The 27,263-nt window shown below is 45.9% G+C and overlaps 1 protein-coding gene across 6 annotated transcripts in view; it reads left to right on the top strand.

Moving 5' to 3' along the window:
* Window positions 1-27,263, top strand: part of LOC118769144 (ras/Rap GTPase-activating protein SynGAP-like) — a 111,582-nt gene that overhangs the window by 8,214 nt on the left and 76,105 nt on the right. For all 6 annotated transcript variants that reach the window (XR_005004472.1, XM_036516165.1, XM_036516163.1 and 3 more), the window contains one exon: window positions 19,115-19,248. Coding sequence is in view for 5 of the 6 variants with exons in the window: in XM_036516165.1 (XP_036372058.1) it covers window positions 19,115-19,248 (134 nt within the window). In the remaining variant the exon portion in view is untranslated. The remainder of the gene's footprint in view (window positions 1-19,114; window positions 19,249-27,263) is intronic.

Raw genomic sequence — 27,263 nt, 5'->3', positions numbered from 1 at the left:
TTGTTAACTGTTGCCGGTTCAAAACAGACAGACTCACTTCTGTCAGGGATACAAAGTGTTTGGTTTGCTCCTGAACCATCTGAAAACCTGGCGGGTCAATTAGTTCTGTCACAGCATAAAAACAAGCCCAGTCCAAGCCGAACCAGAACCTAACCCCCACACCACCAACCCCCTCCTACTCTCTCTCACGCACACACACACACACACACCCACACACACGCCTGTCATTTGCATGTCTGATTCGACAAGCTGTGTCAGTCTTACTGGATCTGACGTCCGTTTGCAGACTGATTATGCACGTCTAAAAATACTCGCAGCAGCGTCTGGGCTGCAGATGCGGTCTGCCACCCGTGACGGGGCCCGCCTCGGAACACTCTGGAAGCGGCCTACCCAAAGCAGGCATGGCCGCCGCCCAGAGGCCTCCGATCACGAGAGCTTTAGCCGAGCCCGGGATAACGCCTCCGTCTGATTCTGCCGATGTCAGACGTCATTCGGCGAATGAGGAGGCAGAAAAACGCCAAAGCATGAGTGTTTACGGGTTTCTTACTGGAGACGGCAGTGAGGACAGTGGATGGGTGGGTGTGCTGAAGGCTGGAGTGAGGGATGACTGTACCTGTTCCCTGGGTTTCATTTGGAAGTTCGCCACTGGCTCCGGCACAAGGTTACCTAGGGTTACCTATCTTACCCAGGTTTGCTAAGACACCACGTATGGACCTCACTGTATTTGTCATGAGGATTCACAAGATGGCGTCTTTAAATTGACGTAACGATGACAGATGACAGCATGTGGCCAATCGATTAATCCGTGGCACGATGGCCAAGCGGAAGCTGTCAGGGGGTTTAAGATTGCTCACAGAACAGCCCTGTGTGATGAATATGGAGTGTGGTGCAGTTAGGAGCCCTTGCCTGGGGACTGAAGGGACCCAGCCACCTGGAAGAACACAGTGTTCCACTGTTGACTTGGTATTTACCCAACAGCAGCAATTTTTTAATTTTCTCTTTAAATGGAGCTAAGTTTTAATTATTTCACTTTAAAGTGTACGATCAGCTGAATGAGGGCTGATCATCTCCAGTGCTGGCGGACTTCAGTCCAGCAGGTTTCCAGCTCTTTCTAAACCCCTAAGGGTTGAACCCAGCAGTTAAGCATCTTATTGGAGATAAATCACACAAGGCACTGCAGCCCTCCAGGCCAGGATAGAGTTGCCCAATAGGCACTGCAGCCCTCCAGGCCAGGATAGAGTTGCCCAATAGGCACTGCAGCCCTCCAGGCCAGGATAGAGTTGCCCAATAGGCACTGCAGCCCTTCAGTGCCAGGTCTGGGTTGCCCCATAGGCACTGCAGCCCCGCAGGTCCATGGTCAAAAGGTCTAACTGCACACCACTGTGAGTGGGTTCTTCTGAAGGTGATTTAAAACGGCAGTTCTCCCAGACATTGGAGCACAACCCTTGCTAACATACGTCGTACCTGTGTCCAAAACCACAAAGCCAGACTGACAGACAGAATCATGGACAGATGGACTAAAATAAGAGATGCCAGCAAATCATCACACACGTCCTTTATTGGATGGTAAGGCTGGCATGCTGCCTCAGTTTGGTTAAGTAGGGAATATTCAGCATGTTGCTTTGCTTTAAATTAGGAGTACTGTGGAGCGTTTGGCCAAAAGCGATGAGGCTCCCTGCTTACCGCTTAATGCCGGCCTGTATGTCCCTGAGAGAGGAGCCCCGAATCAGATCACACAGATAACCAGCAAGAGCTCCAAAGCAGCCAGACACGCTACCGCCAGCTTCGTCGATATCACAGATTAGGTGTCCGTCTCAAAAGTTGTGACAGCGGAGGTGACTTTTTGAGTGAATTTAAGCAGCCAACTTGGAAAGGAAAATCGAAGTTTTCACTCTGGCAGCGTGAAAGCATCACCTGTGTTCTTGTGTACCAACACGCTGGTGTCTGTAGGAGCAGGCGAAAGCGTTAACGTTCGGTGGGGGGGTTTGTTTATTGATCACAGCTACTGCCCCATGAAAAGATCAATGGGATCTGAACTAATCAAATATCTGATGTGGTTCCAGATGCAGCAGAAGGCGTTGTATGGCTTCTGCAGCGGAGAACCGCAGAGCGAAGGCATTAGGGTTTAAAGGCGAAAATCGTAACCCGGAAAGCAGGTGCGGCTAGAGTCACCTGAGCCGTCGACGGTCACGTCTCCCGCGACTCCACAGACAAAGTGAGACACGGACCCCAGCGGCGACCTGGCTGTCCTTCATAATGACCCTGTTGTTGTGTCCCGGCAGCCTGCTGTTTTTCACACCATTCGGGGCCCAAACCGCTGAGCCGTGGGAAGGTGCTGACTGCCTGACCTTGCTGGTGCCGCTGTATCGCAGAACAAAACTCTGGCGGTGGGACAGTCTGTACAGCTGGGGCGGGGCGGGGGTGGGTGGGTTCTCTCCCCTGTCCACACTCCCGCCCCTTGGCATGGCGACCAGATCGCGGGTCCAAGTCCCGAGCGGGAACGTCCTCCCCGCGCCCTTGAGTGAGCGAGCGCTCACAAAAACGGCTGTCCAAAAAAAAGCTGCCGGGATCGTGTGCCAGCTGTGCTGGGTACAGCTGCCTGAGGAGCCTAACGAGGAGCCTGGGACCCTGCCAAATCCTGCCCCCCCCCCCCCCCCACTCTTTAGACTACTGGCCAAGGGGTAGGGGGGGGACTGCATTTTGCAATGTTCCAGCACTACATTAAATCAGTGTTGTTTGGGTGTGTGCATAATGCTATAGAGTATACTATGGGAGTGACGCAGGTTACAGTGTGTGTGTGTGTGTGTGTCTGTGTGTGTGTGCGGTTGCTCAATGTGGCTGATGGAAGCAGTGCCCAGGCAGATATTTGAACCCGCAACCCTCAGCAGAGGACAACACCAGCTTCCTAACCAGTGCAGCACACTGCCGCTTAAGATTTGAGCTGCACTTCAATATCTATGCGGGTATCAAACAGAAATATGAGAGCCCACTGTGGGTTTGTTCTGCTGGGGATGGGGGGGGGGGGTAAGGGGGCCAGGGTTAACCCCTCACACTGCTGTTGCCTTGCGGCTCTCTCAGTTAGCATTAGAGGGATGCGCTGTATTCCTCAATTGGGAGTTTACCTCCTGGTGCACTGTGGGATTTGTAGTGCGAAAAACAGTCCCAGTGCGTGTGTTGGAGGATATCACGCATACATTAGTGTCACATTAAATCAAGGAACGGAGACAGGAATGCCCACGTCACACATGTTATCTGTGTGGGTTTGCTTTAGCCTTGAGTGCCTGGTATCTGAGTGTTTCAAAGCGTCTCAGTCGTGGTTTGGAGAGTGTTAGCCTGACGAGGACACGATCACTTCGGGTGACTCTAACCTCATACCTGGATCAGGGGATTTCCTGTTGGTTGTTTAATTGATTACTTTTTAATTTCATTCATAAATATTTTATCTTGCTCACCACTTAGAGATGCTAACAGGTGTAGTGAGTGTATTGAACCTACACCTCAGCTTGTTCACGTACGTACCAGCAGGGAACACACTTTAAAAATGTTCTCTTCTTTTCGAAACAACAGTGTGTCCTCTCAGTGTGCTCCAGACTGGCTGCCACTCCTGAGCAGCTGAAGGGCCTTGTCTGAGATTACCCGCTGCAGTGCATGATGGGAAGAGTGTGTGCCTTCTGTACCCAGAAAAACGTCACCCATCGATGGGGAAAGGGACCAGTCTGGACTATGAAGATGTGGGCATATTTGTGGTCCTGGGAAGCAGGCCCTGGTGCTCGGCCTGGCAGGCTCATTTTGGCTTGCGGTTGCCACGGTGCATCCCGCACTCCTGTGGCCTGTGCCATGCTTGTTCTGAGCGTGCCCTGTGCAAACCGTCGCCAGGGTCACACCCACCCGTTAATTTATTGGGTGTCACACTCCTTGCGGGAGGTGTCGCCTCTCTCCCCCTCATGTGGGGCAGGATGGGGGCTTGGGGGGGGTGAGGAGAAAGAGGTTGTGATGAAAGGCTTACAGATATTATGAAGTGAGTGTACACAGGAGGTTATTATTATTGTCATTTATAGTCACTGGGGTGGCAGTGTAGCACAGTGGTAAGAAGCAGGGCTTGAAACCGAAAGGTTGCTGGTTCAATTCCCTGCTGGGACACTGCTGCTGTGACCTTGAGCAAGGTACTTAACCCAGAATTACCTCAGTAAATATCCATCTGTATAAATGGAAGAAAAATGTAATATATAAGTTGCTCTGGATAAGAGCGTCTGCTAAATGACAACAATGAAATGACAATAATGTAATGTAATAGTTATTATTCTCTATGGGAAGAACAGGGGAGGGGGGCATCTCTTGGCCCACAGCTCTTCTTTCCTCAGAGCACTAGATCAGATCCCGCTCATATGTGAAATACGGCTTGTATACTGCGCACTGGCCCTCAGACAGGAGCAGGTGCTTTGCCATCGCTGCACGGTCAGCGGTTTCAGGCCTGAGCGTGTACGGCGAGACCCGCTCCTCCCGGTGTTCTCAGAAACGCGGTGGGACAGACTCCGCGTCTCAAACCCTGCCGCCGTCACGTGACGGGCGGGCTTGGAGGAGATGGAGGAGCAGAACTTGGCTGTGGTTCAGAGCAGCAATGTGTCGGAGGCGTGGAGCACCGAGGAGAGGAGCTGTGCGGCGTGAACCAGCTTGCATGGGGGATGTGGGGGGAGGGGGCTGAAGTGCTAAGACGGTTGATTCTTTAGCGGAGAGTTTCGTACAGACTGTGCCTTTGCGTTTGTTCTGTGCTTTTTTATCAGACCTCCACATGCTCTTACATAAAGAGGGAGCTGCACCTCCACCGCCACTGACGTGTAAGAACTCACCTGGAGATGAGCGTCCAATGTGCAAGTCTCTGTAATGTACAGGTCTCTCCTGAGACAAGTACAACAGACAGGTCTCTCCTGAGACAAGTACAACAGACAGGTCTCTCCTGAGACAAGTACAACAGACAGGTCTCTCCTGAGACCAGTACAACAGACAGGTCTCTCCTGAAACAAGTAAAGCAGACAGGTCTCTCCTGAGACAAGTACAACAGACAGGTCTCTCCTGAGACAAGAACAACAGACAGGTCTCTCCTGAGACAAGTTCAACAGACAGGTCTCTCCTGAAACAAGTACAACAGACAGGTCTCTCCTGAAACAAGAACAACAGACAGGTCTCTGCTGAAACAAGTACAACAGACAAGTCTCTCCTGAAACAAGTAAAGCAGACAGGTCTCTCCTGAGACAAGTACAACAGACAGGTCTCTCCTGAGACAAGTACAACAGACAGGTCTCTCCTAAAACAAGTAAAGCAGACAGGTCTCTCCTGAAACAAGTAAAGCAGACAGGTCTCTCCTGAGACAAGTAAAACAGACAGGTCTCTCCTGAAACAAGTACAACAGACAGGTCTCTCCTGAAACAAGTACAACATACAAGTCTCTCTTAAGACTAGTTTCCTAAGCCTTGTACCTCTCTCATACTGTGATACCGTGATACATCCTCCGTCTTAATTGTAAGTGTGCAGCACAGGTAGTAATGCTTCAGTGCTATTCATGCTGTTTTCTTCCCCTTTCCTGCCCACTCCACTTTCTGGTTGCTGTCCATGGTCCTGATACTGCAGCTGGTAGCCAGCTATATTTAGCGCTTTCTCTTTCAGACACATATTTCATAACTACCCAGGATTAAATGATCCCAGAATGCTTGTGAATTTGATATTGATGATGGACCTATTTATTGATTTATTGAATGACTTACTGATTAATGGATTGATTGATTGGTTGGATGATTGATTAATTTGATTGATTGATGGACTGACTGGCTGGTTAACTGAATGACTGACGGACTGATTGATTGGTGGATTGATCAATTGATTGATTTATTGATTGACTGACTGGTTTAGTTACTGACTGACTGAATAATTGATTGATGTACTGAGTGATTGACAGCCTGACTGATCCACTCATTGATTGCCTTACATTCCTCAGTGAGTAATGTTCCTCCAGCTTGCAGTAGGTCAGCCACGTTTACAGGGGGCAGTCTGTTAATGCTGATTTGTGTTCCAGCTCTTATTTAATTATCTTTGATTGAGCAGGCAATTGAATCCTGACCTGGGTTGGCAGATGTGGTGTTCAGTGAGAAAGGTTCTTGAGTTTGAAATAGGGGAGGCTGAGAACTTTGAACAGCTCATTTGTCCTGAATCCATTTTAATAGTTTTTTGTGATTAACAAGTGTTCCCATTTAAATAATGAGCACCTGCTGCTGATTCCTGTCTAATTAATAACTTTAATTAACTAATGAGGCTACCATACCTTTGCAACTTCCGTGCACAGTGCACATAATGTTAGAAGTTTAATTCGAACCAAAAGGTCAGTGTAAGGTCAAAACCAATCTTTCGGTCTCTTTCTGATAATCACATTTTTATGTAACCTCATCCCTTTGTTAAAGTCGAAAAATTTAATTTTAAGTGCTCAAGGTGCTACCAACACATTGGATTCAATCAAGAACCAGCTGCAAAAGGGTGGTCATTATTTAAATTGACACACTTGTTAATCACACAAATCCATCAACAACAGGTTCATTTCTGACTGTTAAAGTCAAATTTTCTCTCCTTTCCTCCTATTTCAACCTCAGGACCCTCTGAAGGAGCTGCTAGTTATGTGTGAAAGAGATATATGGTTGCTATATTTAATAATGATAATCTATAAGTCACTAAACTCATCTGCCCCCTAAACTAATTACTTACTCATTTTAACAGATTATTGTCCACTATTTCCACTATTTTGGAGCTACAGTTAGCAAATCAATATTTTTTGCAGAACTGAGCCAAAAGAGCTGATCCGACTTCTTTGTCAAGGATATTAACAAAAATATATTTAATAAACAACTTCAGTCGTATTTTTGCGTTAGTACAAACGCACCTCTGGCAACACATTATTCTCTTCAAGGGCTTAAAGCAGATTAACTGCCATGTGGTGTCAGATCAGTATTCAATCAAGAGCTCCGACCAAACCTCGTCCAGTAGAGGCCGTTGGCACATAAACTAATATACGGGTTGTTGTAAGGGTTTGGAACACTGCTACGCAGAATGGGTCAGTTTGCAGAGGACTGCCTTTTAGAAAAGGTTGAGAAATTCGTCTACCACGTGTATTTTTTCAGTCTATGACGTGCAGATTGATCTACTGATCCTAATAGCATTCGGATAGTCAAACGGCTTCTGTTTAAGAAAACAACCACGCCTGGAACTTCCATCAAAACCCGGCTTTCGCATCTCTTTTCAGGCCACTGTTTATTCAGCGCGGCTCAGTCTGAGGTAATCACGTCGGACCAAAGGGATCATTTTCTGCTTTGATCCCGCTGTGTTGAAATTGGGTTACGGCGAACTTTCAGATTGTTCTGAAGTGCTTGAAACCGATGAATGAGTTTGAATCATTCGAGCCGCGCAGGTGTGTCTGACTTTTAGTCGCGCACTGGAGCCGGCGAGCCGCCGCGGTTTGATGCGCCACCGGGACGCTTTTTTTCCCTCGTGAGTTCCGTCTCTGAATTGTGGATGAAATTTCCGTGAGATTTATTTTTCTGTGTCATACTTTAATACAAGTATTACCTTATTCATTTGTCTTTATGCAGGAGAGCACGCAGTGCTTAAATGTACATACAGCCTGTTTATGCAGCAATGAAATTTTTGCCTAACGGTACACTGCAGTGCCTCATATAGGAAGCAAACCCATGACCCTCTGACAAAGAGTCCAGAGATTCCACCATTATACCATTTGATACCAGTTACTGAACAGCTCACTTTAACACTGGTTCGTGTTGTGTTTCCCAGTACATAATAGGCGGTACCTGTTCCAGTAGATAGTGTGTGTGTGTGCGTGTGTGTGTATGTGTGTGCGTGTGTGTGTAGGAGGGGGTACCCACAGTGTGGCAGAATTTAGCGACAAAGTGAGGGATTGTCTGAAAGTCCCAAATCTTATTTTCAGACTAATGTCGAAGCTTTATAAAGATGTTCTTTGGTTGATATCTTAATCTAATTCGCCAGTCAGAGATTCATTTGGTTACTCATGATGTGAATTATGACATTCTTTGTTATTTTTTTCCCTCCTAATATGCATGAAACTAATATAGTAATGTACATGATTATATCAGAAAAGACCAAAAGCTTGACTTTATCCTGTTAATTGTCCTGAATGTGTTTTTGATTGTTTCGGATGATTTTCGAGTGTGCCTATTAAAATAAGGACCGCTTATCTGTAGCTGATTTCCTTTTTGACTTGATTGCATCTTATCTGATAGCGTTACTTCACATTAAGTGATTTCAGTTGCAATAAAGAGTAATCAGTCAGTCAATAAAGAGTAAAGTATGTTAAATGAAATCATTTTGATGTGGAAGAGACAGGCGCAAAGTTAAGTCCGATTTTCAGCCTATCTTTTTTTTTTTGTCTAATTAACGTTCTGGCGTGAAGCGCACAGAGGTCGCAAAGGTAACGGCCTCGCATTAGCCGCAGTTAAGGAGAAAAGGAATCCGGTGCTGACGGGTGAGCCACACTTGGTACTCATTTGAAACAATAAAAGCAGGTTCAAGACAGTCAGCAGTTTTAGCCGGTAAATTGTAGGCTTGCACTGTTTCGAGCTCACGAGGTGCACTGGGTTGGATATGTGACACCGCACTTTCCCCGGGGGTTTCTGGGGTTACGCGGAGCGGCGTAAATGACCCAGTTGTTCAGTGGGCCACTGTTTGTTCCGGTTACATTTGCGCTGATTAGAGTGACGCCGGAGAGCCGCGCAAGGGCGCTGCGTCCGCTAGCATCGTCGGGCTCGTACCGCTCTTTCGTTTGCTGTTCACGTATCTTTTGCACAACATTCATGCGTGAGAGTGAAGGAGCGGGCGAGAGAGAGCAGTCCTTTGAGGGAATTCCCTGTGGAAAGCTAAGATCCCCCTCACCACCGTTTCTCTCTCAATGAAAAAATGCGTTCCTTCACACGCCTGGCTAGAGTCAGAAGCTGGTGCAGATTCCCAATGACGACCTGGGCTGGGAAGAGCACGTTACCGCTCTGCCAATCCAAAGTTTGCCTGAGACTAGACTTTTTATGAATGCTGTTCGTGTTGCATTGTTTGCACGCTAGCACTGCACAGAATGGGTGATTTTTTTCAGTCAGGTCCATGAGCTGGTCTGCAAGGCTATGGATAGATTCCGACTCTGGAACGGTAGAAGTCGCTAAGCAACACAACAAAATCCCACAAACCTGGACAGATATATACAGAGGAGAGAGTCACATGGTGACACTGGGGGCGGAGCTGAAGACGTCATTCATTACAGTGGAACGTGACTGTTTTTTAAGACTCAGGAAAACTGTCAGTTGGTGTGTTAGGTATGTTGCCTACATGTTCTCTCTGTTGGGAAGGTGCACGTACCTACATGTCTACCTTGGGAGGATTTCTTAGATGTCTGTTCTCTCTGTGTTTGAAAGTGCATGTTAGTAATATGACCTGTTTGCTTCTGGAGGGTGTGTGTTAGGTGTCTGTCATCTATGTTGAGAAGGTGTGTGTGTGTGTGTGTGTGTTAGATACCTACATGTCTACTTTGGGAGGATTTGACAGGTGTCCTCACTGTATTGGAAGGTGTGTTAGTAATCTGACCTGTTGTCGAGTGTGTTTTACATGTCTGTCTGTGTTGAGAGGGTGTGCGTGAGGACTCTGTCCTCAGGGTTCTGAAACAATGACACACTTCTCAGTCTATCTCTGGATTGAGGACGGTTGGCTATAATTATTCCTCATCTCCCAGGACCCAAGCCCAACCTCCTTTCCCTCTCTGGGGTGTGCACTCTCACACGCATGTACACGCAAGCACACACACACGCACACGCACGCACACTCACATTTACTTGCACATGGGAACATTTCCACAGGCACACACGCACGCACACACACAAACACACTTGTGCACGCACTCTTGCACATGTGGAAGAACATCCAAACACACTTCTTACACACAGGAACATTCTCTCTCTCACTGAGAAAGACAGACACATGTACACACCATTATGAATGGACACAAAAATGCAAACCACACACACCTGGATTCAGACAAACGCACAAATACACAGCCTCCGATGACAGGGACATAAATTACATTATTGGCATTTAGCAAATGCTCTTATCCAAAACCAACTTACATCAATTACAGTTTTTTTTAACAATGTTATCCATTTATACAGCTGGATATTTACTGAGGCAATTGTGGGTTAAGTACCTTGCCCAAGGGTACAGCAGCAGTGCCCCTGTGGGGAATTGAACCAGCAACCTTTCAGCTACAAGTCCTGCTCTTTAACTGCTATGCTACACCAGCTCAAAATATGGATATACATGTGATCCTAGGTACTGTAAGAGTAGGACTGAAAGACTAAAAAATACATCAATAGCAAAATAATCTGATTTCATTGAAGGTTGGAATTATTAAAGCACCATGAAACGTTACATCGCATGCAGTTTTCTGTGTGGCTGCAGAAAACATCGGAATCAAATGAGTCACTATTTATAGAAAACAGTTCGGTTAAGGAGCTGACATGAGAAATGTTGTATATAGTCTGCATAGCTGTGCTGTTTCGCCTGGTGACGGCATACTGAAGAAGCCGTAATATTTGTGCTGCTGCCAGAAACCTTTAGGAGCGAAGGGGTGCATGATGGATCTGTTGCCGTGCTCTACGCTGAGAGGTTTCTTCGCTCGTAATGGGCCATATGGCGGAGGCCATGAGTTAAGCACCCTCTAAAAGTTTAGGGGAGGACAGCTTCCGAGTGAAATTTTGTCAACGGGGCAGTTTGTCTCCTGATGCAAATACCCGTGCGCCGTTTCCGATTGAAAACACTAATCATTAATCACACCTAATACCCAGAAGCTGCTGCTTAATGATTAGCTGTCACATTTTTGTGTATTGCTTAATGTTTTTATTTTTGGGAATGACACTCTCTGCCAAAATGTAAGATGGCATCAGACGGCATCTTGAGCTGGTCTGAATGAAGAAGCTGCTCACAGAAGGAAAGACTCGCTGCGCGAATTCGGGGTGGCTTGGTTATGGAGACGGCTTTCACCCTCTCCAGCATCATATTTTTATACGTATAAAGACATCCTCGGCCTTATTTTATGTGCGTGTTTTTCAAATCCAACATGACTGTAGTTTGGCAACTCAAGCCTGCTCTGGCAGCAGAGCCTAACAGAGGGAGAGAGAGTGAAAGAGTGTAGTCGTGTGTGTGTGTGTGTGTGTGTGTGTGTGTCTGTGTGAGCGTGCGTGTGTGTGAGAGAGAGAGAACATAAAATAGCAGAAAATAGAAACCACAGCCTTTATTGTCCCTCAGCGCCACCAAGCCAACCCCATTCAGCCACCGGCAGCCCTTCTCTACGCTGCCATGTCATTTCCCTGCTGTAGGCCTGTGCTCCTCAAAAACTACACGAAGAGAGGGAGAGAGAGAGGGAGAGGGAGGGAGAGAGAGGGAGAGGGAGAGGGAGAGGGAGAGGGAGGGAGAGGGAGAGAGAGAGAGAGAGGGAGAGAGAGGGAGAGGGAGAGAGAAGGACAGGGAGGGAGAGAGAGAGAGAGAGAGGGAGAGAGAGAGGGAGAGAGAGGGAGAGAGAGAGGGAGGGAGAGAGAGAAGGAGGGAGAGAGAGGGAGAGAGAGAGAGAGAGAGAGGGAGAGAGAGAAGGAGGGAGAGAGGGAGGGAGAGAAAGAAGGACAGGGAGAGAGAGGGAGAGAGAGAGAGAGAGAGGGAGAGAGAGAAGGAGGGAGAGAGGGAGGGAGAGAAAGAAGGACAGGGAGAGAGAGGGAGAGAGAGAGAAAGAGGAGGAGAGAGAAGAGAAAGGCAGGGAGAGGGAAAGAGAGAGGATCGAGAGAGTGGTGGGAGTTATGAGGAGGGGGGCAGGAAGACAGATGGATGGGGGGGGAGGGGGAGAGAAAGAGAGCATCGAGAAGCAATACAGTGAGTTTGTGGGAAAGTTAAATTTCATATGTGTGTGTGTGTGTGGGTTTACACACAGTTAGCCTGACAGGCGATTCATGTTTAGCTTCTGTTTATTACACTAATGTATTAATCCATTTGTCCAAACCATTGGGTCCATCAATCTAATTATCTGTTTATCGGCATCTCTGAGCCCATCTGTCTGTCAGTTCCAAGAATATCAAAATGGAAACACACACACAGCCGAATATTGGTCGTGCTTATCTCTTGTACCTCTGTGTCTCGGCAGTTTGAATGTCTGTCTTTGACCGTCTCCATATAGATGGAAAATGAGAGGAAGAGAGAGAGGGGAACTAGGCAGTATTTCACGTGTGGTTGGGTTACTATGGGAACAAGATGTGGGTTCCTTTTCCAAAAAAGTGTCCTCCTCCCCTCCATAACCTTACTCTTCCTCCATCTACATCTCCATCTCTCTCTATCTCTCCCTCTCTCCCTCGGTCTTAACCTCTCCTCTCTCACTTTTCTCCCTCTGTGAGTCTGCATCCCTCGTTCCCCCCTCTCCCCTCTCCCCTCGCCCCCTCTCCCTCGTTTTTCTATTCCTGCACATCTCCTTTCCCAGTACCATCTTCTTCCTGGCACTCTTCCCTTCTCCCACTCCTTTTCTCTCACTCTCCCACCTCTCTCTATCCCTTTCCTCTCTCTCTCTCTCTCCCTCTCTCCCTCTCTCTCTGATCATCTGTCTCTTTAACACTCACTTATTCTATTCTTTTCTCGGTCGTCACGGCAACGGGCTGGGGGCGTGAGAGTGAGAGAGAGAGAGCGAGCAAGAGTGGGTGTTTCGGAAGTGACATCTCTTGGGCAGTAACCTTGTTTCCTGTATTTAGAGTGGGGGGGGGGGGGGGGGGGGGGGGGGTTGATTTTTCAAAAATGCAGCTTCAGTGACACCATGTGGACCAATGGTGATAGTGCAGCCTGTTGACTTGAATTGCAAAATGATTGTGAAATTTGTTGAATTCAAGGGCACTTAGGGTCATTGTGTCTTAAAAACTATGCTCGCCATCTCTCTCTTATCATTTAATATGAGTATTTGTAGTGGATTTTGAAACACTGGACAACATTGATACCTATTTGAAACTTTAACCCAGGTTAAGTGCTGGTTGGACATGCAGAGGCTGGATGATAAAAGTAGTTCCTCAGGTTTAGGACTAAGTGCCCTTGCCCATAACTTTTTAGCGACAATAGAATCTGACAATGAGATAAGTGCTTTTTACGTCCATACTCACATCTTTAACTGTACACTAGATTGTCATTGAGATCAGCTCTGAGCAGATCTTCTTTCTGTAGTTAGCTTTTTTTATTTTATCGATTATGATCTTAACCACACTGTGCTGTGAAATCTTTACACTGTATGTGTACTGTGACACCTTCCGGTTGTACTTTGAAGTTCCATTCTTGGGCCTGTTCCTATGGGATACACAGTAACACCTCACAGTTGTACATTGCTGTGTGGATCCCCGCCCCTGTGTTCCGTTAGCATCGGGTTACAGCTTTTTCGCAGTTTTCCACACCTCTCTGGTGCTAATGTCCTGTTGTGTTTGAGTGCGGTTCCTGTTTGTAATAGGGTGGGGATGCTATTAGTATCTGCTTTCTGAGGGTGGGGTTCACATTGCCTGGCCCATCCTCTTTGCCACTGGAAAAAAAATGTCTGGTTAACTGAACAAGCCCAGTACTTTTTGAAGTTCAGCTCAATCTCGAGTGGCAAGTCCTCAAAAAAGGACCTGCTTAAAAATAATTTCTAAAATGTGACCTATTAATTATAAGTTGTAAAGATATTGGTTGACAGGAGTCAGTGATAATTACGTACTTTTGACAACAGGGGCGTAGCGAGACATTGTACCCCTGCTCTATTTTCGTACAGAGAGTGATCTCCCCCCTAATTTGTGTCAATGTTGGCGAACACCCTTTTGATCTGTAGCCATACGCTTGGTACAGCCAGGCTATTTTTCCAGAAAGGATCATCTGACCTCTCTTTTTCATACAAAAATCTTTATTTTAACCCAATGAATCACACCAGCATTACACTAAATGTCAGTAAAGACAGGGGCATATTTCTCACTGTTAGCATAGCCTGTAGACCATATTTTCTGGTTATTGGTATGTTTGCTTTTTTAATGGTGTTAAAAAAAGGATGGTTCAGAAAGTTTTAGATGCCTCTGCGGGGAAGGCAATGCTAATGCTGTGATCTAACTTTGGAAACCGTGTAACCCACTCAAAAGATGAAGTCCCCTGGTGTTTTGGGGGCGGAGACAGAAATAATAAAACTAAAAGTTCTGATGAGCAATTATAATTATAGGCCATTTAAGTGCATGCATTAGGTCTGTTTTAACATCAAAGCATTTCGGCATCAGAAGGTTTTTATTCTCAGGTTGCTGCCTTTATTTTGCTGACAGAGAGCTGAACTGAACCGCACAGCCAGTCAAGAGTTGCAGTGGCTGTGTTTTGTCAGGAAGGGGAACCTCTTTATGACCTTTGACCTTGACTGGCATTGAAATAGAAAACCAGCTTATTGCTCTTTTCAGGGTTCAGGTACTGTCAGGGTGACTGGACGATGGCACATGGACTCGTCAGGAGTATAGTGTAGCATGTAAGAGCCTCCCCAAAATAACCTACTCTGTGAATTTCATATTTCCACAAAGACAAGAATAAAATCGATGTGCATTTCTGTTCTAGACTCTGCTAGGGTAATGGCTACCATGCCCACACAATATGTACACTCAAACCAAATAATTTAATGAGATGAAACTAATTATTTACATGCATACAGTGATTCAAATGCCACCAAGGGCGATTTACTGCATAGTTATCATGTACAGTTAATGTGTACATATAATTGACGCTTGAAATTAATTTTGAGCTGACAACTGTTTCAAAATGAAGTGTTTGCTTGGACGCAGCAAGAGCACACCCAGTCAGTACCCCCCACTTGGCCAATTGATAAGTCCAACCAAACACATCCCCTGGGTTTTGTTCTGTCATAGAAGCATGTGCAGCTGACACTGCCCTGATTTGGAAATCAGGTAGTGTTGCTGTAGAGCCTCAGATTTGAAATAATGTGTCTGTTGAATAATGTTCCGCTATTCAGAAGTGTAGCGTAGCTCCTCGGACCAGGCAGCGGTGCTGTCCGCTGTGAGATTACTGCCGGTCACGTGTTCGCGGTCCTCCCGCCGGAGGCGTGGGGCGGCTGTAGCGTCCGTCGCTGCGGTGCTGCTCCCGAAACGGCACGGCGTCCCGCCCTGTCAGGGCCCGCCGTGGTGGGGCCGAGCGTAAGCGCTGTACGCCGCGGGCACTACAGGAGCCGCGCTGGTATTTTTAGCCCCGGTTTAAGGGCTCAGCGATGTGAATAATCAACATCTCCCCCTCGGGCTTGGTAACAACGGCGATGAGTGCAGCTGACTGGCCACAACACGCACTGTTAACCCCTTGCTGCCCGCGGAGAGCCAGCGTCAAAAGCTACACGCAGCACCTATAAGGGAACCTCAGGCTGGTTTGTGAACAATGATCAGTGGTGTCTGTTTTATAGGAAAAGCCAGTGAGTGTATGAGAAGAAGCTTCAGGAAGAGAGACAGTCTCTCTTCAGGCTGACATGCTGAGAGCTCAGCCATCAGCCCTTGTAGTAAGACAAAAAATTCCTAGACACTTGATAAGTCCAAGACAGAAAAACACTGCCCCTTGGGTTTTGGGATTTTGCATAGAACCACCCAAGGCATCTCATATAAATCGAGGCCTGGGGAACTTGACTTCTTTACAAAAACAAACTGGCAATGAAAAATAGAACAAAAAAAAAAAACAGAAAACAGACAGTTTGAGCAGTTTCCCCCTGGAACATGGAGAGTAACCTTATGGATATCCCATAATGCATCAGACCCGTAACCTCATGTTGTATTGGACCCATGACCTTATACTCAGGGCAGACATGAATGGTTCTCATTGTTAAGCTGCAGTGTGTTGATTTGGGGGGGTGGGGGGGGGCATTAGCCTTATTAGGAAGGGGAAGCATGAGCACATTACAAAGTGGTGTCGCTGCATCCCCCTGAGGCATTCAGTCCTTTTCAGGCCAATTCTAACGGCGCCGTATCACTACAGAGCTACCATCAGAGGCGCTGATAAAAGAAACATTTGTAAATCATATCTGACAAAATCTCTCTGCCCTGCCAGCTCATTTTGCTTTGCTGTTTTTTTTTTTTTTTTTGGTTATTAATCTATTTTTCAAGAGCGGTTTTATGTATAATTAAGCGGAACACAGCACATAATCAGCCACACAAACACAGTGCCCCCCCCCCCCCCCCCCCCCCGGCTGTCTGGGTTAGGCTGCTGAGAGCACGTTATGCACGCAGGTGTGGGCTCGGGGAAAGGACTCGATCCTGAGGGGCGCTCGGACGCAGCCTCGTCAGGGCAGAGCGCCTCTTATCTGGCGTGGTGTCGAAGGTTTGGCGCAAAGCGCGGTCGTCCCGTGGCCACTGTAGTGACACATTTGCCCACCCGGGTCAGGCACACTTCCTTCTTACAGATTTGGGCGTAAACAGAATGACCTTCTTACCTCTTAGCAGACAGTAACACACACCATGTTTGGCCAGTGGGGTTGATTAGGTCATCAGACATGAACATGAGTTTGCACAGTTGGTAAGACACCCCTGTAGGACTTGTTGGACTCCCTGTAGGAAAACCCTGTGGGATTTTTTTCAGGTGTTATGCAATATATGTGGTATATATAACGATATATGTATGTGATATGTAATGATTTATAACACGCAATGCCGAATACAAATGTAAGTCATGGACTTGAGATATTGTATAGTACACAGCATAGCGTTTATCTAGCCATATTTCCCAGCTTGTGCATATCTGGGGAGTCTGAATACCTCAAAGTGGAGTTGAATGGGAGCATCATTAAATCAAATCACTTTACTGTCACATCACTTGACACAGTTGTACAGGAGAGTGAAAATCTTATGAATTAAAGTACTGGCTTCCTTCATTTACAGATCCAGTGATCTAGGGCAGCTAACAGCTAACATATCAGACTCTTACAGTTGAGTTATGGAGCTGGACACTGTGCAGAAACATTTCATCTTAAAGCCCTGTGTTAATGTTATAGCAGTGGTGCCGGGATTCTGACCTACCCTCTCCTGGTAACAAGCCCCGCCTCCTAACTATGACCTCACACTGCTGGGAACATGTTTGTATGTCACTAACAGCATGTCCGTAGCGGTGTGTGTTGCAAGCGAACTTCCACTTTGGGACATTGTTCTGACCCAAACAACCGAAAAAAATACTTGACCGATTTTTTTTTTTCCAGCCATGTTTTTTTTCAGCGCTGCATGGTTTAGAGGGTAAAAAGGAATCTTCCTTTGATGGGTGAGCTTGATAAAAATTTGAGAGCTTATTAATCACAAAAAAATAGGTCAAAAACCAGTTCAAGGCAAGTATCAGTCTAAAGAGGACCTCATGTTCTGGGCTGTTTCTCGCTCATGGGCCACCTCAGGTCCCAAACCTCCAGTGATGACCAAGAGCGCCCTCTAGTGGTCGCCCACTCTTCTGGTGGTGCATGTGTGAGAGGGATGGAAAAGGGCTTTGTTGCGGTTGTGGGGTTTCATGTATGAAATCCGTCACACCGTCGTGTGAAATGTGTGTAGAGTGCATCTGTTGTTCTCCACACCTACCTGGGGGAATGAACTCTCCAGAGAATGTTTATTGTATTTGCTTTGCTGTAAGATTGTCATTAAACATAACTCGCTGTTTGGGTCTTATCAACTGAGGGCTTTTCACAAGCCTTGCTTTGTGGTTTATCCTTAACTTTGACTTACAAATTGGAGTATTACTGTTGATTTCCTTACCTAGACCACATATTTTCATTCTGTATATTAGTGGCGTTCTGTGCTCCGTAAATTGAAAATAACTGTGTGAATTGTGATTTCTGAAATGTTACACTGAGTTTTCCATCAAGTTTTTTTTGTATGAAATATAGGCAACTGGGTAAAAACAAAACCGAAGATGGCTATCTACTTTCATTTAGTAACAACGTAACATAAAAGTAATGTGGCATTTCTCATTTATCTTAACAGTGGTGCATTTAAGAGGGCTGAAATTTAATCAGCAGAACTGTCCCAGATTCATTGCAGCCCAATTTCAGTCTCTGACAGCCATCATTCAAGCTGAATGCAGCTGGAGACACCTTCTGTAGCGTCACTCTTCCGATCTGAACAGATATCCTTCAGAATTGTACACTTCAGTGGAGCTATCTGTGGTACTGAAGTATAAAAGTTTCCTTGTCCTTGTCACCAATGTATGTGTGTGTGTGTGTATATATAGATACACACACACACACACACACACACACACACACACACACACACACACACACACACACACACTCAAGCTCACACACACAAACAGGCGTCAGAGCTCTCCGAAAAATATAATACACCCTTCAGCAGAACAGCGAATGAGTTATTGAATTTTGGAATGTTACATGGTTCTGGATATTACTGTGTCAAAATCCAGCTACATCAACTAAATTCTCCTTTTTTCTGTCTCTCCATTTCCCACTGCGTTGGGCTGATATTGAGATAGGAGACCTCAGTGAACCGTGTGTGATTTAAGGTAACAGTTACAGGTGTCCGTCTCCCACATTTAGGTGTATTCGAGTGTGGATTTTAGGTCTGGGTTTTGTTTTTCATTCCAATGTTCTCCGTGTTTAATTATTCAATATCTTTTCTCAGCCGTTGATTTAATATTCATAGCCTTTAAATCTTATTTAAGAAATGTCTTTGGTATGTGAGGAAATGTTTAATAAATTATACATGAAGATTTCTCTTCTCATTAACCCTTTCACTCCCTCTTGGTATGGTTTTCCAGTGATAACAAGACTTGTCTCCCCCCCTCCCTCTCCCCCCCCCTCTCCCTCTCTCCCTCTCTCTCTCTCTCTCTCCCTCCCTCTCTCTCCCTCTCTCCCTCTCTTTCCCTCTCTCCCTCCCTCTTTTCCTTCCTCCCTCCCTCTCTCCCTCCCTCCCTCTCTCTCCCTCTCTCCCTCCCTCTTTTCCTTCCTTCCTCCCTCTCTCTCTCTCTCTCCCTCTCTTCCCCTCTCCCCCTCCCTCCCTCTCTCTCTCAGATGCAAGGTGTGCCGTCCCCTCCTCCAATCGTCCCCACTTCCCTTCCTTCATTCCTTCGTTCGACCGCTCCGGCTGGAACCCGCGTCTTGGTGTGATACCCGGAAATCAGCTCTATATGTTAGACCAGGAGGAGGTACTGTCCTTATACTGTCCTTATACTGTCACGCTACTCCACATTCATGGCCACGGAACAGAGCTAGAGCTTACCTTCACTCTTTGTTTCATTAGCAGAATTCACTGCCATGGGCCTCATAATGACATTTATCTCCTTACGTTGAAATGAGAGGTCTTACTGCTTATCTCAGTTATGGTACTCCACATTTATGATTAATTTAGTAGACTTCATTTTCCAATTTAAACTGGAGAAGCACGTATGGGTCCTGTACTGTTGCTGAGTTCAACGTTCAATGGCTTCTGACAGGTGTTTAAAATGTCCCAGCATGGGCTTCAAATAAACATGTCACGTCACCTTAGTTCATACTGCTGGATCCGTTTTAAATGTACATCCTCAGCATGCAGGATGCTTTTACATGCTGCTGCCTCTCTGCGTATGGTTTTCACAGCTACTCTGATCGTAAGGGAAGTGTCCCAGCCAGAAATGAGTGAAACGGTAATCCCAATAACAGATTACAGACAAGCACGCATTGGAATACAGCCTCGCCCCAGGGTGTGGAATAGGAGGAAACTTAATTCTGCTGGAAGCTGGCATTTTGGCAAGCTGGTGTTTTTGGAAGACTGCTTCACCCTTGCACATATGTCATGTATTCGGCCACACCACAAAGTGTCATTTTGCAGCTAAATGATAAGGCAAATGACACTGTGAAAAGTAGAGCAGAGGTGTAGAGCTCTGTCCACAGGGTAGGTACTATAAGGCTGGAAGGCACTGATTGATATAGCTATCTTTTCTGTAGATAAGTTCTGTCTGTAGCTATCTGTGGATAACTTATCTGCATTTCACACAAACCTGTGTCATGGTGACTAGTACCAGTATCCTGCTGCAGGTTGTGCTAAAAGGTAAATGACGATGCCCTTTCCTTCTCGCTGGTACTGTGTGATCTCACAGTATTTTTAAAGGACACCCAGTCAACCACACTGCACTCAGGAACAGTGTTTAAAAGCCCGTGGAATAGTCTGTCACATAACACAGTTCTCTCACTGACACTCCACTTAAAGAGCTGTTCTTTTGGACGACACACTCGGCTGTTTCATCATGCAAATGTTCTTGGAAGTGGTCGAGCCTGATATCTCGCACAACTGTTAACGTTCACACACTTTTGACACTTGTGCGGCAACAACTGCTGTGCTCAACAGAACAATAAAATATAAATATCACTCGAGATGAGTTTAGGCTTTAAAAACTTAATAAATGTCACTTTTAATTAGAGATAGCAGAGTGGGGCTTCATAAACTACTAAAATGGATGGAGCATTGTTTTTTTCTGTGACTCATTGATTTCAACCAATCATAGTGCTTTTCTGTGGAGAACACATACTTTTGATTGGTCCATAAATGACTGACAGCACATGATAGTTCCACCCATTTTGAGGTTCATGAAACCATATCCACACTGTTACGGCCATGCCCTCGTCCTGTCTTTACACAGGTAGAATATGTATGGGTGTGAGGCGAACAGATTGAGCAAAGGTAATTGGCAACAGCAGTGCTTTGCTGTTTAAGTACAACGGAATCAATACAAACAACCTGATTAACACAGGCCTGTACAGGCAGACAAGAAGGGTACTTTAGGATGAGCTATTGAGCAGAGAATAATATTACTCACTCAATGTGTTATTCACGAAAGAACCCAAAGACACATGCTACTTGTAAAATACATGCACATGTAGCTTGTTCTTGTGTATTTCTTGTTGGTTTGACGGGGAATGAATACAGTACGTGGTCAGGAACTCCTTATCCAATAAACAGTGACCATGCTGCCAGTTAGCAAATAGAGAGAGGATATTGGCATGCCTGGAGCAGCTACTGTAAGTTAAGATGATTGACAGGTGGCCTGTGGAAAATACAAATGAAAGCAAAGATAAAGGCTGAAAGACTGCCTGTGGTGGTTTGGGACTGTGTGTAGCTGGTGTTGAATGGGCTTGTTCATAAAGGACAGAGGGGCCAACGGAACTGCATGTGTGACTTTGAATGTTACCTAGCCTACTACATGCTAGACAGATAGTTTCTGTTCTTAACTTGCTGGACTGTGTACGTCCACAATTCAGTTCTTTATATTCCATCCAGGGGAAGGCAGTGGCCTTTTCCGAACTCTCTGCTTCTCTTGACTGCACCACCTTTAAAGAAAGAGTGCAGGATATCCAGAAATCCCCGCCTTAAGTTCGATTTGAAGAAATCCTACACAAAATTGTGATACACTACTAGCACTGTCAACAGCAATTTTTCCACTAATTTCTGGAAAGAGCAAATTATAATAACTAATTTAAATAATTTAAACGTACTGTATCCATATTAGTGGGTTCCCATAATGGTACTGCTGATAGCAATACAGACTGTAAATGACGTTTTCTTAAATAATGATTAAATATTGTTTTTATACTACCTCATTGATATCCGACAATACTGATGTTAGTACTACCACCATGATCCTTACTGCTAATTTAACAACACTTATACGATCATATGATACGTAATATAAGATGTAATCATGTAATAATGCCTATATTTGTCGCACTACTCAGAATACCACAACTAACAAACTGACACAGACCCTGAAAGCACTCCATTGTAGGGACCGAGTGGACGTAAAAATGATTAGTGGAGAAATCTATTCGCATTTAATTGTCCGTTTCACACGGCGTTCCGATAAGGCGACAGTTTAAACGGATTTGAATCCATCACGGCGGGGCTGGCAGTCATTACGGCTCAGTGGGCCAACATGAAATATTCAGACGCGTCGTTCATCTCCGAGAGAGCAGCCGCGGAGCGGAGTGCGAGTCCCCCACCAACAGAGTCGCATTCTAAGACGCTCTTCTGTTCATTTCGAGATTTTATCTCGGATTTTTTTTTTTTTACCTTTTTGTGAATTACCAGAGCCATCAAGCGATTCGTTTTTAACAGAGCTGTTCTGAGGTCTCTCTCCGCTTTGGTAGACAGAATTAGTGTTGAATTGATTGATCGGTCACGGCAAACGGTGTCAGTACTACAATTTCACTGATTTGCGCCGAGTTGTTGCCAGAAATATTACCGTCAGATTCCATATCGTAATTTATGTCACAGAATTTATTTTCATTAATTACTTTATGCATATTCATCCGCGCGAACACATCAATTAATCTTTAAAAAGAAATCATTCAGCTTCATCCTTTCAGAATCAGTCGGTTATGCTGATAAGATTTTTGGTTTGATGGGGATGTGTTAATAAGTGTCTATGAAGTGATTTAATGTCATAATCATTAAGTGATAATTCAGCTTCTAAATTAAGCTCAATGAGTCACGATGTGGCCTTCAGGCTGACGTAAACATGTATTTTTTCTCAATAGAATGAGAAACACGGGTGTCATGACAGACTGCGCTTTTTACTGGTAGCGAACATTCCCTCGTTGCAGCCCCGTAAAGCCCCTTAAACTGCAGTTCCGTTGACGGCCACGAGGAGGCGTAAAAGCGAGGAAATTCTTCGGTCGCTGACAATTTAGGACAAATTGATGAGACGCGACAAAAACCCACAAATCGTGAGCAGAAATTACACCCATGCATCAAAACGTTGTGACGCTGGCCCGCTCTCCGATTGGCTCTCACGCATGCAATCGGAGAGCACGCAGAATAAAACGCTCTCTCTTCACGGCTGGAAATAAATTCAGCCCCCTCAACATACATGTTATGTAACGTAAATATTAAACATATAAATAACAACGAATGTAAAATGTAAATATCCAAAACAAACGAGCCTATATGATAGGCTGTGACAGTCATTCATTGTGATTACAAGGCCAGCTTGTTAACATTGTACTCTAGGCCGAGTGCATTGTACAGTAGGGTACAATCTGGGACACGGGTGCAAGGCTGAAATCCTATTCGTTCAGATGGCGAGCAAAATGATCACATGCATTGCAGACTGAGAAGCAGTAAAAGCTTCTCAGTAACAGCAGTAAAAGCTCAAGTTATCATTTTCACACATGTGGGGGCCGTGGCCACCCATCTGCAATGGTGGGAAGGCTGGCAGTGGAAGAGGTGTCCCAGCCAACCTAAAATTTAAGACTGAAAATGGGGGGGGGGGGGGGGGGGGGGGGGGGGGGGGGGGGGGGGTGAGCACATTGCATCTGATAAGTACAGTGCATTACATCACAATGCAATACTCGTACGACGTCAGTGAGTCTCACCCCGTCTTTTTTTTTTTTTACCTGGATTTTCCAATGTTTATTAAATGTTCTTTTGAAAACCTAGTTAAAGACTCTTGATGTTAAACCTTTCCTGCAATGGAAGTGTAGATGGCAGGGGTTAAAAGTCCCACATAAAGTGCTTTGAGGAGGACTTTTGTGGAGAATATTTGGTCATCACATGGGTTTTTATTAGTGTTTCATCTTGTTAACACTATTAATGCACGGCTGACTTTTGAGAACGAAAATGGAATTGCCTTGATTGTAGAGGAAGGAAGGTGTCCCTCCCATAAAGTTCACCTCTGGTGTTGGTGTGTAGACCAGAGATACCTGATGAAAGTAAAGCTCCAGTAGCCTGCGTTTGCTTGGCATGGTAGTCACGCAAGCCTGTGTTTTCACAGCCTAGGCAGGGAAAAGGCCTTCATGACCAGCAACAGCCAGGCATTTTGTGGTCTCAGAAGACCCTGTCAATGTATTCCAATAAAGGTTCATCCCCGCGACCGATCAGTTTGTGATTATTGTTTGAGAAGCCATTTTGTCATGTGTTATGAGCATGGAATTAAAGATGAATGCAAAGTAAATTATTAGGGCACACAAACCAGTGAAAAACTTGCCAAAGCTACGTGACACACATCCCTCCCTGACCTGTGCCTGGCACAGACTAATATTATAATATGTGAAATGTACAGTAATAATGGTAGAGATGAATAATAGTAACATGTGAAATAAAAATGGGACCCTCCTCCAAGCCTCTAGGGCACCTGTTAGTCCATTTCTCATCCTTGAACATACAGACCTGGGGTTTTTTCCCAGGTTTGTGTGTGTGTGTGTGTGTGTGTGTTTTTAGCCCAGCGCTTCTTAGTCATCTCCTCCAGCGATAGGAGGATTGCACTGCGTGACTTGAGCAGTTTTATTTTTTTTTTTGCACCCTGTATTTTTTTTCTCCTGCAGAAGGCAGCTGGTTCTCCCACTGTCTCTGCGGTCTCACCGGGCTCTCGCTGAATCAGAAACGGCCCCAAACCAGCGTGTGACACGCAGGCGTTCCTCCCGCTGACTCATGCCGGTTTTGGCTGGCATCGCTCGGAGGAGGCAGGCGGGGTAGACCCGATCCCCGCGTGAACCCGATCCCTGGGCAAACCCAATCCCCGGACGAACCCGATCCCCGGACGAACCTGATCCCCGGGCAAACCCGATCCCCGGACGAACCTGATCCCCGGGCAAACCCGATCCCCGGGTGAACCTGATCCATGAGTGAACCCCATCGGGCAGGTTCCGTAAAGCGCTAAAAATCCCCAGAACACTCGTTCACTCAGTTTAAACGCCAGGCCACCTGGGTGGTTCCGCAAGAAAATTAACCCCAGAGAAGGATTCTGGTTGGACGCACCGGCCCGCGCTTGTAAGGTCAGCATAATGCCGCCTGACACGGCGCATGCTTTGTGTGTCAAACCGAGCACCCGGGATTCGCTGGCCGACAACTCGCTGACCTTTTGCTTTGGAGAATTTGAAATCTGGATGGAGCCCCACTGAGATATACATGATTAATGGGAACTGCAAGAAAAACGGCTGATGATTTTAATGTGAGAAGAACTAATTTGGGTGCCCTTTAATTGAATGTTGGTCGACTGAGGTCACAGCTAAATACACAGAAATCATATGTTTGATACAAAAATATTTTAATGATTGCCTCCTTCATGTGGCAAATGTATACCTATATTACAGTATGTTTTAGAACATTTTACTTTACAATGTATTCTTCAATTTGCTATGCATTTTCAAATAGAAATACGATGGTACCAATCAATTACATATTCCCAAATGTATGAAGCGTAGACTTACGTGTGTTTTTATTCATATTTTGATTTTTAGTTTTAAAATGTATAACTTTTTCTGAGGGCATAACTTCCACAGGAACAGCGTCACGTTGAGAGACTTAGACTCGCATGTCACTGTCAGCCGTGAGACCCACGGTCTCCCTGTGTAAGTTGCAGCTGGTAATTGATCCGGTGGGGTAATAACAGCACGGCCTTCCCTCAGTACAGCCAGCTCTCCTTTATTTTCGCTGGAAACAGCCCCCGTTAAGAGGTCCCTGGACCTTTCGGTGGTACGATACCCAGCTTCTCTCTGCGGCCTCACGGTCTGACCAGGCCCTGTTTTCCTCCGGTTATCCGGCTATTTCTGACACCAATGCCATGTGGGAAGAGGCCCCAGCAAAGAGCCATTTTTATTTATATAAAGAGTCCCTGATGTCACATTAGTTAACAGATGTTGAATATCGGCGTATATAATATTTAATACGCAATATGCTGTGCTTTGTAAACAGTCTACAAGGTAATCACAAATAATATGAATCCTGGAAGGCTAATTAAGCAACAAAAAGAATGAGGTGTAGTTATTTGCCATGAATAATGTGGCGTACTTTTAGCTGAACTCATAAAGAATTTATTACACATAATACACTGTCTATATATTTTTTTATCATGGAACTCGATTTTGCCGCAACTTAATTACAGCTAGCAACAAATCCATCCAGCATGCCCTGCTAATACATCTTACATGTGTAAGAATTGTTTTTTTGTTTTTGGAGAAGCCACTACTTCGCAGTGTTTAGTAAATCTGCTGTGTATAATTAAGAAACAAGGCATAAAATTAATGCAGCCAGTAGAGGGTAACAGCACAAAAGACAGACCTGCAATACCTATGGCACCGCAGAATACCCAGCAGGCTGTGCAACAAGGTGATGTCATAACAGGGGTCAAATAGAAATACATTATTCATACTACCTATGACTTACCGTTACAAATAACTCACTGTTATCATGTTAGGTTGCATTATTTGTTTATGAAAGTACAGAATAATATAAAATCGTGGGAAAAGGACAAAACATACCAAAGTAAATGTACTAAAACAAAGGGCATCAGCCCTTCAGGGAAAAGAGGCATTTTTAACAGCTTGTTTTTAAAAGCATTTGTTTTGTGTAGCATTTTAACAGTAGATATATCCCCATTGTATCAAGCATTTCTAGGCGGAAACACCAGATTTTACATTTACTGTCTGTAGCCTGTGTTTCCTGGGTATTCTCTGCAGAGCGCCGCTTTCCTTTTTGGGGGGGACCCCTGCTCCCTTCCAGAAGCTCTCCACCTGCGCTTCCTCCTGCAGAGAGAGAAATCTGGCCAGCCCCACTCCCAGCCTCACCCGCAGAGTGCGGGCCCTTTCACTTCTTCCCTGATCACATGACCGCCGGCGCCACATGGCTCCTCCCCACAGTGCGGTCACCTGACCGCTGATTGACTGGCTGGGATTTCTGGTTGGGTACCTGTGGGAGATGCTATTTCGGACCGTGATCGCCCTTCCACTCCCCGGCCCTGAGGCCGGAGCCTGTTCCCCAGCTGCCCCCCCATGCCTCCTGTGTGCTGGCCTGCAGGAACATGCGCATATGCTGTTCCGCGCGGCAGACCCCTCTGCGACGCTGCGGGACAAGGCAGCATCTGCACGCAACGTGCAGGGAACCAGCCGCCCATATGGCCTGGCCCCAGCACACGCAGCCCGCGGGGCCCCCCCACGCTGACCGCCCCCCCCCCCCACCCCCGCATCCCCCGCTACACTGACGGGGGTTTTACAGCATGCCAGACTCACCTCTGCAGCCACCGGTGCTTGTGTGTTTAGGGTTCATATAATATGGGACCGAACAAGTACTTTTGGACCTGTAATGGAGAGTAACATGCATTTATCTGTTTTGTTAGCTCATGTTTATAGGTTAATAGCTCCATGTAATGAGGTACCTAGTGGAATGAGGAGTGTAACTACTTAAGGAAGAAGC

The sequence above is a fragment of the Megalops cyprinoides genome, chromosome 21 (assembly GCF_013368585.1).
Source record: "Megalops cyprinoides isolate fMegCyp1 chromosome 21, fMegCyp1.pri, whole genome shotgun sequence".
In the NCBI taxonomy this organism is placed as follows: Eukaryota; Metazoa; Chordata; class Actinopteri; order Elopiformes; family Megalopidae; genus Megalops; species Megalops cyprinoides.
This window is presented reverse-complemented; position numbering and strand designations above follow the sequence as displayed.